The 10,733-nt window shown below is 68.0% G+C and overlaps 1 protein-coding gene across 1 annotated transcript in view; it reads left to right on the forward strand.

Annotated features, from left to right (window-relative positions):
• Positions 1-4,541, forward strand: part of LOC134154204 (neurogenic locus notch homolog protein 3-like) — a 28,832-nt gene extending 24,291 nt beyond the window's left edge. The window contains 3 exon segments of the mRNA XM_062600920.1: positions 546-693; positions 1,175-1,272; positions 2,668-4,541. Of these exon segments, the coding sequence (XP_062456904.1) occupies positions 546-693; positions 1,175-1,272; positions 2,668-3,912 (1,491 nt within the window). The 3' untranslated portion in view covers positions 3,913-4,541.
• Positions 4,542-10,733: the final 6,192 nt, after the last annotated feature.

Raw genomic sequence — 10,733 nt, forward strand, 5'->3', positions numbered from 1 at the left:
CGTGGGGCGAAGGCGGGGGAGGTGGGCGCCGGGCACCGCCGTGGGGCAGCGGCGCTGTTCTGGAGGCCTTGCCGTGGGGGTGTGGGACCTCATCGTGGGACACAGCCTATAGGGAGCCTACCGAGCGGTATGGGACCTCTCTGTGGGGCACAACTGTAGGGACTCCGCCGTGGGGCGTGGGACCCGGCCACGGGGTGCCAGCTGTAGGGACCCCGCCATGGGGTGTGGGACCCGGCCATGGCATGGACACGGCTGTAGGGACCCCTCCATGGGGTGTGGGACCTGGCCATGGGGCATGGACACGGCTGTAGGGACCCCTCCATGGGGCATGGGACCCTGCTACGGGGCACAGCTATAGGGACCCCCACAATGGGGCATGGGATCCTTCCACGGGGCACCCCACCATGGGCTTCAGGACCCTGGGCGCAGCTATAGGAACCCTGCCGTGATGCATGGCACCCCGCCATGGGGCATCAGCCCCTCGACCGTGGGGCTGCCCCCCCCCCACCTCGCTCCTCACCACCCTCTTCCCCCCCCCACCCCAGATCCTCATCCGCAACCGCTCCACGGACCTGGACGCCCGCATGAGTGACGGCTCCACGGCGCTCATCCTGGCCGCCCGGCTGGCCGTGGAGGGCATGGTGGAGGAGCTCATCGCCTGCCACGCCGACGTCAACGCCGTCGACGAGAGCGGTGGGCACCCGGCAGGGTCTCCCTGGGCCGGGGAGAACGGGGTTGTGGGGTCTAGAGGGGGACTCTGGGTGGTAGGAATGGAGGGATCCCCCCTCCAGACAATGGTAGGGTCCTTGGGGATGGTGGGAGGGGGGAAAGGGGGGTTTTGGAGGCATCTGGGGAGGGTTGAGTGGGTCCCTTGGGTGGGTAGGGAAGACCACACCCAGGCCAGGGGAACGTGGTTGTGGGGTCTGGTGAGGGGACCGTGGGTGGTAGGAATGGGGAGACCCCCCCCCCCGGCAGATGTGGGGTCCTTGGGGGTGGTGGGATGGGGAAAGGGGGATCTGAGGAGCATCTAGGAGTCTGGAGGGGCTCCCTTAGGTGGTTTGGGGACAGGGTGGGGGGACGCCCCACCCCCCAGGCAGTGGGTGCTGAGGACGGGGGTCCCAGGGGTGCTGCGGGGGAGGGGGGGGTCTAACCCCCCCACCCCGCGCCCTCTCAGGCAAGTCGGCGCTGCACTGGGCCGCGGCCGTGAACAACATGGAGGCGACGCTGGCGCTGCTCAAGAACGGGGCCAACAAGGACATGCAGGACAGCAAGGTGAGGGGCCGGGGACCCCGGGGTGACACCCGACACCCCGAACGGAGACCACTGTGGGACCTCCCCCCCACACCCTGGGTGGGGACTACTCCATGGCACCCAAAACGTGACACCAGTAGGACCCACCATTCTGGGCAGGGACCTGTGGCACCCTGGACAGGGACCCCCACCTGGCATGGGGATCCCTCATGGGGACCCTTGACACCCCAGACAGTGGCACCCATGGGATCTCCCCCTCCCCACCTCAGGTGGAAACCCCCCGGGGGGACCTGTGGCACCCTGAGCAAGGACCCCCATAGGCCCCCCGACCCAGACGGGGACTCCGCACTTCTTGGGCAGACCCTTGACACCCTGAGTGGGGACCTCATGGGGACACCTTAGGGGGGAACCCCTGACACCCAAGACATGGACCCACTTGGGACCCCCCCCAGCAAGTCCCCAAGGGGAGACACCCCATTGCCCCACATCTCTAAGGGGAGATGGCCCATTGCCCCATGCCCACTTGCCCCATGTCCCCAAAGAGAGACGCCCCATTGCCCCACGTCTCCAAGGGCGGATGCCCCATGTCCCCAAGGAGAGGTGCCCCATTGCCCCGTAGCCCCAAGAGGAGACACCCCATTGCCCCACGTCTCCAAGGCGAGATGCCCCATGTCCCCAAGGAGAGGTGCCCCATTGCCCCGTATCCCCAAGAGGAGACACCCCATTGCCCCACGTCTCCAAGGCGAGATGCCCCATGTCCCCAAGGAGAGGTGCCCCATTGCCCCGTATCCCCAAGAGGAGACACCCCATTGCCCCACATCTCCAAGGCGAGATGCCCCATGTCCCCAAGGAGAGATGCCCCATTGCCCCGTATCCCCAAGAGGAGACACCCCATTGCCCCACATCTCCAAGGCGAGATGCCCCCATGTCCCCAAGGAGAGGTGCCCCATTGCCCCGTATCCCCAAGAGGAGACACCCCATTGCCCCACATCTCCAAGGCGAGATGCCCCATGTCCCCAAGGAGAGGTGCCCCATTGCCCCGTATCCCCAAGAGGAGACACCCCATTGCCCCACATCTCCAAGGGGAGATGCCCCATGTCCCCAAGGAGAGATGCCCCGTTGCCCCGTATCCCCAAAGGGAGACACCCCATTGCCCCACGTCTCCAAGGGGAGATGCCCCATGTCCCCAAGGGGAGATGCCCTATTGCCCCACGTCTCCAAGGGGAGACACCCCATTGCCCCACGTCTCCAAGGGGAGATGCCCCATGTCCCCAAGGGGGGATGCCCTATTGCCCCACGTCTCCAAGGAGAGATGCCCCATTGCCCTATGTCCCCAAGGCGAGACGCCCCGTTGCCCCGTGTCCTCCTGGCCCACGCTCACCCCTTCCTCCCACCCCACGCCACGCCACCGCCCAGGAGGAGACCCCGCTGTTCCTGGCCGCCCGCGAGGGCAGCTACGAGACGGCCAAGATCCTGCTGGACCATTTCGCCAACCGGGAGATCACGGATCACCTGGACCGGCTGCCGCGGGACATCGGCCACGAGCGGATGCACCACGACATCGTGCGTCTCCTGGACGAGTACAACACGGTGCGCAGCCCCCCGGGTCCCCTGCCCGGACCCCACAGCCTCTCGCCCCTCCTCTGCCCCCCGGCCACCTTCCTACCCGGCCTCAAAGGTGCCACCGGAGCCAAGAAGACCCGACGTCCCAACGCCAAGGGGACGCCGGGTGCCGGGGCACCCAAGGAGCCCAAAGGGCGCAGCAAGAAACCGGGCGCCGAATGTCCGGGCTTGGAGAGCTCGGTGACGCTGTCACCCGTCGACTCGCTGGACTCGCCCTACGTGCCCGGCGCCGTTTCGCCGCCCGGTTTGGCGTCGCCCGGTTCCGTCTTTCACCCGGAGGCGTCCTTCGCCCTGGGGCGTTTGGGCGAGGGGTCGGCGGGCGGCGCGACGGCGTTGGGCGCCGGCCGGGCGCCGGGGCGCCCGCCGCCGTGCGCGGGGCTCGGCGCGGTGGGGCAGGTGGCGGCGGTGCCTTTCGAGTGGCCCGTGCGGGTGCCGTGCAACCCACTGCTCGGCGTGTTGCACCCCAATTTGCACCCGGTGGTGGCCGCTTACGGCCCAGGGGTGCTGCTGGCCGCTGGCAAGGAACCGCGAGAGCAAGCGTCGCCCCGCTCGGGCTCGCGGTATTTCGGCGCCGGGGAGGACTACGGGCCCGGGCGTTACCTTCGGGTGCCCAGCGAGCACCCTTACCTGACGCCCTCGCCCGAGGAGTCGCCCGAGCCCTGGGCCAGCCCCTCGCCCCGCTCCCTCTCCGACTGGTCCGAGGCCACCGGTAGCCCCGCCGTGCTGGCGCCCCCGGCCCAGAGCCAGCTGGGCCCCCCCCGTCCCCGTCCCCCCCCCCGCCGCCGCCGCCGCCGCTGCCGCCGCCCGAGCAGCCCCCCAAAATGCAGGCTTTCGCCTGAGCACCCTCGGGTGCCCCTAAGGTGCCACCCTCCCCCCCCCCCCAAAAAAAAAAAGAAGAAAAAAACACTTTTTTTTAATAAAATTAACCCCCCCAACGTAGCCGCCCTCCCCCCTCAAGGGGGAGGGGAGGTTGGGGGAGGGTCCGGCTGGACCCCCCCCCCCTTTTTGCAGCGTCCCCCCCCACACACACTTCTTTAAAAGAAAGGTCCTTTTTGGGGGAAAAAAAGGGCATTTTTTGCAAGCTGAGGGTGGGTTTTTTAATTTTTTTTTTTTTTTTTTTGCTAAGTGTAGCGGGCAGCTGTGGGGGGGCACCCAGTGTCCCCCCCCTCAATTTCTTCCCCCTCCTTCCTTGCTCCCCCCTAAATTTAGGGGGCCTGGGACCCCCACCCACCCATATTTGTGTACTGGGTACGCAGTGGGTTTAGGGCCCCCCCCCCCCCCCGCCGGCCATCTCCAGGCCTGGGGACTCCCCCCCACGCCCAATTTTGGGGACCACCCGCGCTCCCCATTTTGGGGGACACCCCCCCCTTCCCATAGCATCCTTGTCCCAGGTGCCCCCCACCACACCCCACTCCAAGGACCCCTCTTTTGGGGATCCTCACCCCATTTTGGGTTGCCCCCCCCCATCTCCCAGGAAACCCCCCACCAGGGTCCTGGGATTCCCCCCCCCCCCAATCTGGGACCACCTCTTGTCCTGGGAACCACCCACCCCACCCCACCCAGGCCCCCCACCCTGACCCCCACCTCCGTCCTGGGACCCCCCCCCCCCAGGACCCCCCACCCCTGTCCTGGGACCCCCCCCGGGACCCCCTCCGACCCCCACATCTGTCCTGCCCCCCCCAACCCAGGACCCCACGCTGTCCTGGCACCCCCCCCCCCCCCAGGACCCACCCCCCAACCCCAGGACCCCCACCCTGTCCTGGGACCCCCCCCCAGGACCCACCCCCCCAACCCCAGGACCCCCACCCTGTCCTGGGACACCCCCCCAGGATCCCCCCACCTTGACCCCCACCTCCCACCTGGGGCCCCCAACCAGGACCCCTCCCAATCTCCGTTCCCCCCCCCCAATTTTTGGCACTTCTTCACATTCCAGGTACTTTCGCCCTCGGTGACACCCCTGCACCCATGTGTGTCCCCCCCACACCCATGTGTCCCCTCCACCAACTCCCAAATGCCCCCTCGGGGGGGCAACACTGCCACCCCCCCCCGCACTGTCCCCCAGTGTCCCTGTCCCCGACTCCGGCACTCTGTACATTCCCTGACTGGGGGGGGGGGGTGCGGAGGGAGCACCCATGGGTGCCCCCCACCCCCGGCCCGCGCAGTAGCCTAGGGGGGCTCCGCCCCCACCCGCTTCGGTTCCCCCCTCCCCCCGGGGTGCCCGGGGGGGGGGTCCCTGCCGGTGCTGTACAGCCCCCGCGCGGCCCAATAAAGGCTAGTTACCCCCCCACCCCCCTCCCGCTCCGCTCTGTCACCCAGGGGTGCTGGGTGCTCGGGGGGGGGGGTGCTGGGTGCTCGGGGGTGCTGGGTGCTTGGGGGGGGGGCTGGATGCTCCCCATGTACCCAGGGGTGCTAGGTGCTTCCTGGATCTAGGTTGTGGGGGGGTGGTCTAGCCATGGGGTGCTTCCTGTGCCATACTGGGTTATACTGGGCCATATAGGGCTGTGCTGGCCAACACTGGGCTGGGTTACCCCATACTGGGCTGGATTACTCCATACTGGGCTGTGCTGGGCCATGCTGGTCCATATTGGTCTAGGCTGAGCCATACTGGGCCATACTGGGCTGTGCTGGGCTATACTGGTCCATATTGGTCTAGGCTGGGCCGTACTGGGCTGTACAAGGCATGGGCACAGCTGGAGCCAGGCGCACACGGCATGGACACGCCTGGCCCACGCCCCAGCACGGCTGGGCTCGCATGGGGACACGTGTGAGCACACACGCGCACGCCTGGCCTTGCGCATGCACACGCCTGGCCTTGCACAAGGGTGCACACGCCTGGCCTTGCACATGCCTGCGCGCAGCCCGCACACGCCTGGCCTTGTGCATGCACACACACGCCTGGCCTTGCACACGTATACACACAGGCTGCACACGCCTGGCCTTGCATGCGCGCGCACACACACACACACAGAGCCCACGCACGTGCACCCTGCACACGCATACTTGCACACATGCTGCGTGCATGCATGTACATGCACACCTTGCACACCCCTAGCCTTGCACACATACACAGATGCACACCTGGCAAATGCACACACGCGTGGCCTTGCACACACACACACACACACACATATTTGTGTGTGTGTGAGTGCACAGCTGGCACATGCACATACACACACTGCACACGCGTGTCCTTGCACACATCTGCACCCATGCATGCCCATGGCAGTGGGTGCTGGGGTGGGGGTGTCAGCGCCCAGGGGAGGGGGGTGCTGGGGCAGGATGGGGACCAGGGTGTGGGTGCTCAGTGTGGGGGGGGTGGAGGGGGGGGTCTGGGTGCATGGTGGGGGTGGGGTTGAAGCCCAGGAGTGGGTGCTGGGGTGGGGGGAGCAGGTTCTGGGGAGCAGTGCTGGGGGGAGAGGGGCACCCAGGGGCTGGGTGCCGGCAGGGGCTCGGGGTGCTGGGGGGGGGCTGTGGGGTCTGAGGGACCCCGGGGTGGGTGCGGGGGGGAGGGTAGTGGTGGCTTTGGCCTCCCCTCCCCCCAAAAAAATCCCCTCACGGAGCCGGGCGGCTCCTGTCGGGGCCGCGGATTAAAGCGGGGCGGCGGGGGGGGGGGCGGAGAGGAGGGGGAGACACCACATGGCCGCGGGAGGGCCCAGGCGTCCGGGACTGCCCCTCCCCCCCCCCCGCCAGCTCCCCGGCCCAGTGCGGCCGGTGGAACGGGTCAAACCGGGAGGGGGAGGGGCGGGGCGGGGCGGGGGGCGGGGCCGCGTGAGGGGAGGGCGCGCGCGGCGGGGGGAGGGGCCGCGTGAGGGGAGGGGGCGCGCGGCGGGAGGGGCCGCGTGAGGGGAGGGCGCGCGCGGCGGGAGACGGGGGGAGGGGCCGCGTGAGGGGAGGGCGCGCGCGGCGGGAGAGGGGGGGAGGGGCCGCGTGAGGGGAGGGCGCGCGCGGCGGGAGAGGGGGGAGGGGCCGCGTGAGGGGAGGGCGCGCGCGGCGGGAGACGGGGGGAGGGGCCGCGTGAGGGGAGGGCGCGCGCGGCGGGAGAGGGGGGGGAGGGGCCGCGTGAGGGGAGGGCGCGCGCGGCGGGGGGAGGGGCCGCGTGAGGAGAGGGCGCGCGCGGCGGGAGTCGGGGGGGAGGGGCCGCGTGAGGGGAGGGCGTGCGCGGCCGTGGGGGTTGCGGAGGCCTCTGGCGCCGGTGGGTTCCCCCGAGGCCACCCTGGGCGTTGGGGGGGGGGGGGCACGCGAGGGGTCCCCAGCTTCGTGCGCCCACGTCCCCTCGCGTTCCCCCCCCCCCAACGTCCCTCCTGTGTCCCCCTCACATCCCCAGCTGTCCCCTTGCCGTCCCCCTTCATGGCTCTTCTGTGCCCCCCCCAACATGTCCCCTCATGTCCCCCTCTATCTCCTCCGTGCTTCCCCACGTCCCCACCCCTGTCCCTTCGTGCCCCCCCCCACATCCCCATGTCCCCCTCCGTGTCCTCTCACGTCCGCCCTCCATGTCCCTTCCATGTCCCCTCGCATCCCCAGCTACATCCCTTCCGTGTCCCCTCGTGTCCTCACCCATGTCCTCCTCCATGGCCCTTCCATGTCCCCTCACATCCTCAGCTACGTCCCTTCCATGTCCCCTCACATCCCCAGCTATTTCCCTTCCATGTCCCCTCGTGTCCTCCTCCATGTCCCTTCCGTGTCCCCTTGCATCCCCAGCTACGTCCTCTCATGTCCTCACCCATGTCCCCTCACATCCCCAGCTACGTCCCTTCCGTGTCCCCTCGTGTCCTCACCCATGTCCTCCTCCATGGCCCTTCCATGTCCCCTCACATCCTCAGCTACGTCCCTTCCATGTCCCCTCGTGTCCTCCTCCATGTCCCTTCCGTGTCCCCTTGCATCCCCAGCTATGTCCCCTCGTGTCCTCACCCATGTCCCCTCACATCCCCAGCTACGTCCCTTCCATGTCCCCACCCATGCCCCTTCTGTGTCCTCTCATCTCCCCCTACACCCCCACCCATGTCCCTTCACGCCCCCATCCACATCCCTTCTGTGCCCCCGCCATGTCCCTTCCGCGTCTCCTCTTGTCCCCCTCCACGTCCCCACTGCATGGTCGCCATATTCCCCCCCCACCCTGTGTCCCGTCCCTGTCCCCCATGTACCTCACCGGCTGCCGCCCCCCCCAGTGTCCCCTCACATCCCCCTGTGTCCCCACCATGTCACTCCCGTGGCCTCTGCTGTGTCCCCTCCATGTCCTTTCGTGCCCCCTCTGTGTCACTCCCATGTGCCTCTCCACGTCCCTCCCATGTCTGCCCATATCCCCACCATGTCACTCCCATGGTCCCACCGTGGCCTCTCCCCCAGGTCCCCATGCTGTCTGTGTCCCCTTGCCAGGCCCCACATGTCTCCCCACACCCCCCTCCCATGGCCCTCCTGGGTCCCTGTCCCATGCCCCCCCATCCCCATCCCGTGTTCCCGTGTCCTTATCCCATGCCTCCCGTGTCCCCAGCCCGTGTCCTTGTTTCCCACACAGGGTCCCCAGCCCACGTCCCCACCGTGTCCCCCCCCCCAATCTCATGCCCCCACATCCCCATCCCATGCCACTGTGTCCCACCACATCCGTGTCCCCGTTCTGAGCCCCTCAGGCCTCTCTGTGTCCCTCCCCGTGTCTCTCCAGGGTCCCCTCCACGTCCCCCTCCCTCCCCCCCCCGCGTGTCCCCGTGTCCTGTGGCCGTCCCCGGCCAGGCCCCGCGTTGCCATGGCCGGCTGGCAGGAAAATAGGCCACCAGGAGGGGCCCGAGGGGGATTGAGTCGGGGACATGGGGGGGGGGGGACAGGGACACGGGGGGCTGAGCTGGACATGGGGGGGATGGGGACACGAGGGGGAACAGGGACATTGGGGGCTGAGCTGGACATTGGGGGGATGGGGACACAGGGGAGTGGGGACACGAGGGGGACAGGGACATGGGGGGGACTGAACTGGACACGGGGGGACAGGGACATGGTGGGGGGGGACTGAGCTGGACACAGCGGGATGGGAACACACGGGGCTGAGCTGGACACGGGGCAGACGGGGACATGGGGGAGTGGGGACATGGGGGGGACAGGGACACGGGGGGGGCTGAGCTGGACACGGGGGGGATGGGGACACAGGGGGATGGGAACACGTGGGGCTGAGCTGGACATGGGGCAGATGGGGACACAGGGGAGTGGGGACATGAGGGGGGACAGGGACATGGGGGGGACTGAACTGGACACGGGGGGACAGGGGCACAGGGGGGACAGGGACACGGGGGGCAGAGCTGGACATGGGGCAGATGGAGACATGGGGGGGATGGGGACATGGGGGGCTGAGCTGGACACGGGGGGGACGGGGACACGGGGGGGATGGGGACACGGAGGGACGAGGACACGGGTGGGGCCTGAGCTGTGACATTAGGGGAGAGGGGACATTAGGGGGGGGGACAGACACGGGGGACGGGGGCAGAGCCGGCCGGCGTGAGGCTGGAGCCCGGGCACGAGCGAGAGTGCAGCCGTGTCGGTGTGAGCACACGCGTGTGCACGCGTGCTGGTGTGAGCACACGCGTGCGCGCACATATGCCGGTGTGAGCACACACGAGTGCACACATTGGTGTGAGCACACGTGTGTGTGCACACATGCCAGTGTGAGCACACATGTGTGTGCACATGTGTGTGCACACATACACCGGTGTGAGCACACATGTGTGTGCACACATATGCTGGTGTGAGCACACATGCATGCGCACATTCTGGTGTGAGCACACGTGGGTGCACGCGTGCAGGTGTGAGCACACACGTGTGTACACCTGTGTGCGCGCACATATGCCGGTGTGAGCACACATGTGTGCACGCATTCTGGTGTGAGCACACGCGTGTGCACGCACAGCCGCTGCACCCGCTGCCCTAGGGGGGTGCGGGCGCACACACACACACCCCTGCACACGCGTGTGCGGGTGGGCCGCTGCTCGCCCCGGCCCGTGCGTGCACCCCCCCCCCCAGTGCCCGTACACGTGTGCACAGGCACACACACCCACACCGGCACCGAGGCACCGCAGCCCCCTGCCAGCACGGGGGGGGGGGGCCAACCCTGCGCCCCATAGCGGCACTGCCCCCCTCACCCAGTACACCCATAGGGGCACCGACCCTTCCCAGGCCCCCTATAGCCCCCCCCCCCCGAGACCCCTATATAAGTTCAGCCCTCAGGACGCCCATAGGGTCACAGCCCCCCCCCTGCCCCCACATGACCCCCATCTACCTATTGCCCTCCCAGTGCCCCCATAGGTGCTCTGCCCCCCACTATCCCCGCTATAGGGGCTCTGCCCCCCCAGTATCCCCTATTACCCCCAGTGCCCAAATAGGGGCTCTGCCCTCCCCCCATCCTCCCACTATTCCCAGTTCCTCTAGTGCCTCATATTAGGTCTAGCTCCCAGTTCTCCCAGTATTCCCACTGCCCCATATTGGCTCTGCCCCCCATCCTCCCAGTATCCTCTCTGCCCCATATTGGTTCTGCCCCCCAGTCCTCCAGGAGCTCCAGTGTTCCCAGTATCCTGCAGTACCTTCCGTATCCTCAGTTCCCCCAGTGCTCCCAGTATCCCCAGTTCCCCCGTGCTCCTAGGATCCCCCAGTCTCCCCCAGTCCCCCTAGCATCCCCAGGGGCCCCAGTTCCTCCAGTATCCCCAGTGCCCTAAATGCTCCCAGTGCCTCCAGTCTCCTCATATCCCCAGCGTTCCCAGTGTGCAGTGGGCCCAGTTATCCCCAGTCTCCCCAATATCTGCAGTGCTCCCAGTATCCTCAGTTCCCTCAGTGTCCCCAGTATCCCTAGTGCTCCCAGTTCCTCAATATCCCCAGTTCTCCAACGA

This window comes from Rhea pennata, unplaced genomic scaffold (assembly GCF_028389875.1).
Source record: "Rhea pennata isolate bPtePen1 unplaced genomic scaffold, bPtePen1.pri scaffold_156, whole genome shotgun sequence".
Lineage (NCBI taxonomy): Eukaryota > Metazoa > Chordata > Aves > Rheiformes > Rheidae > Rhea > Rhea pennata.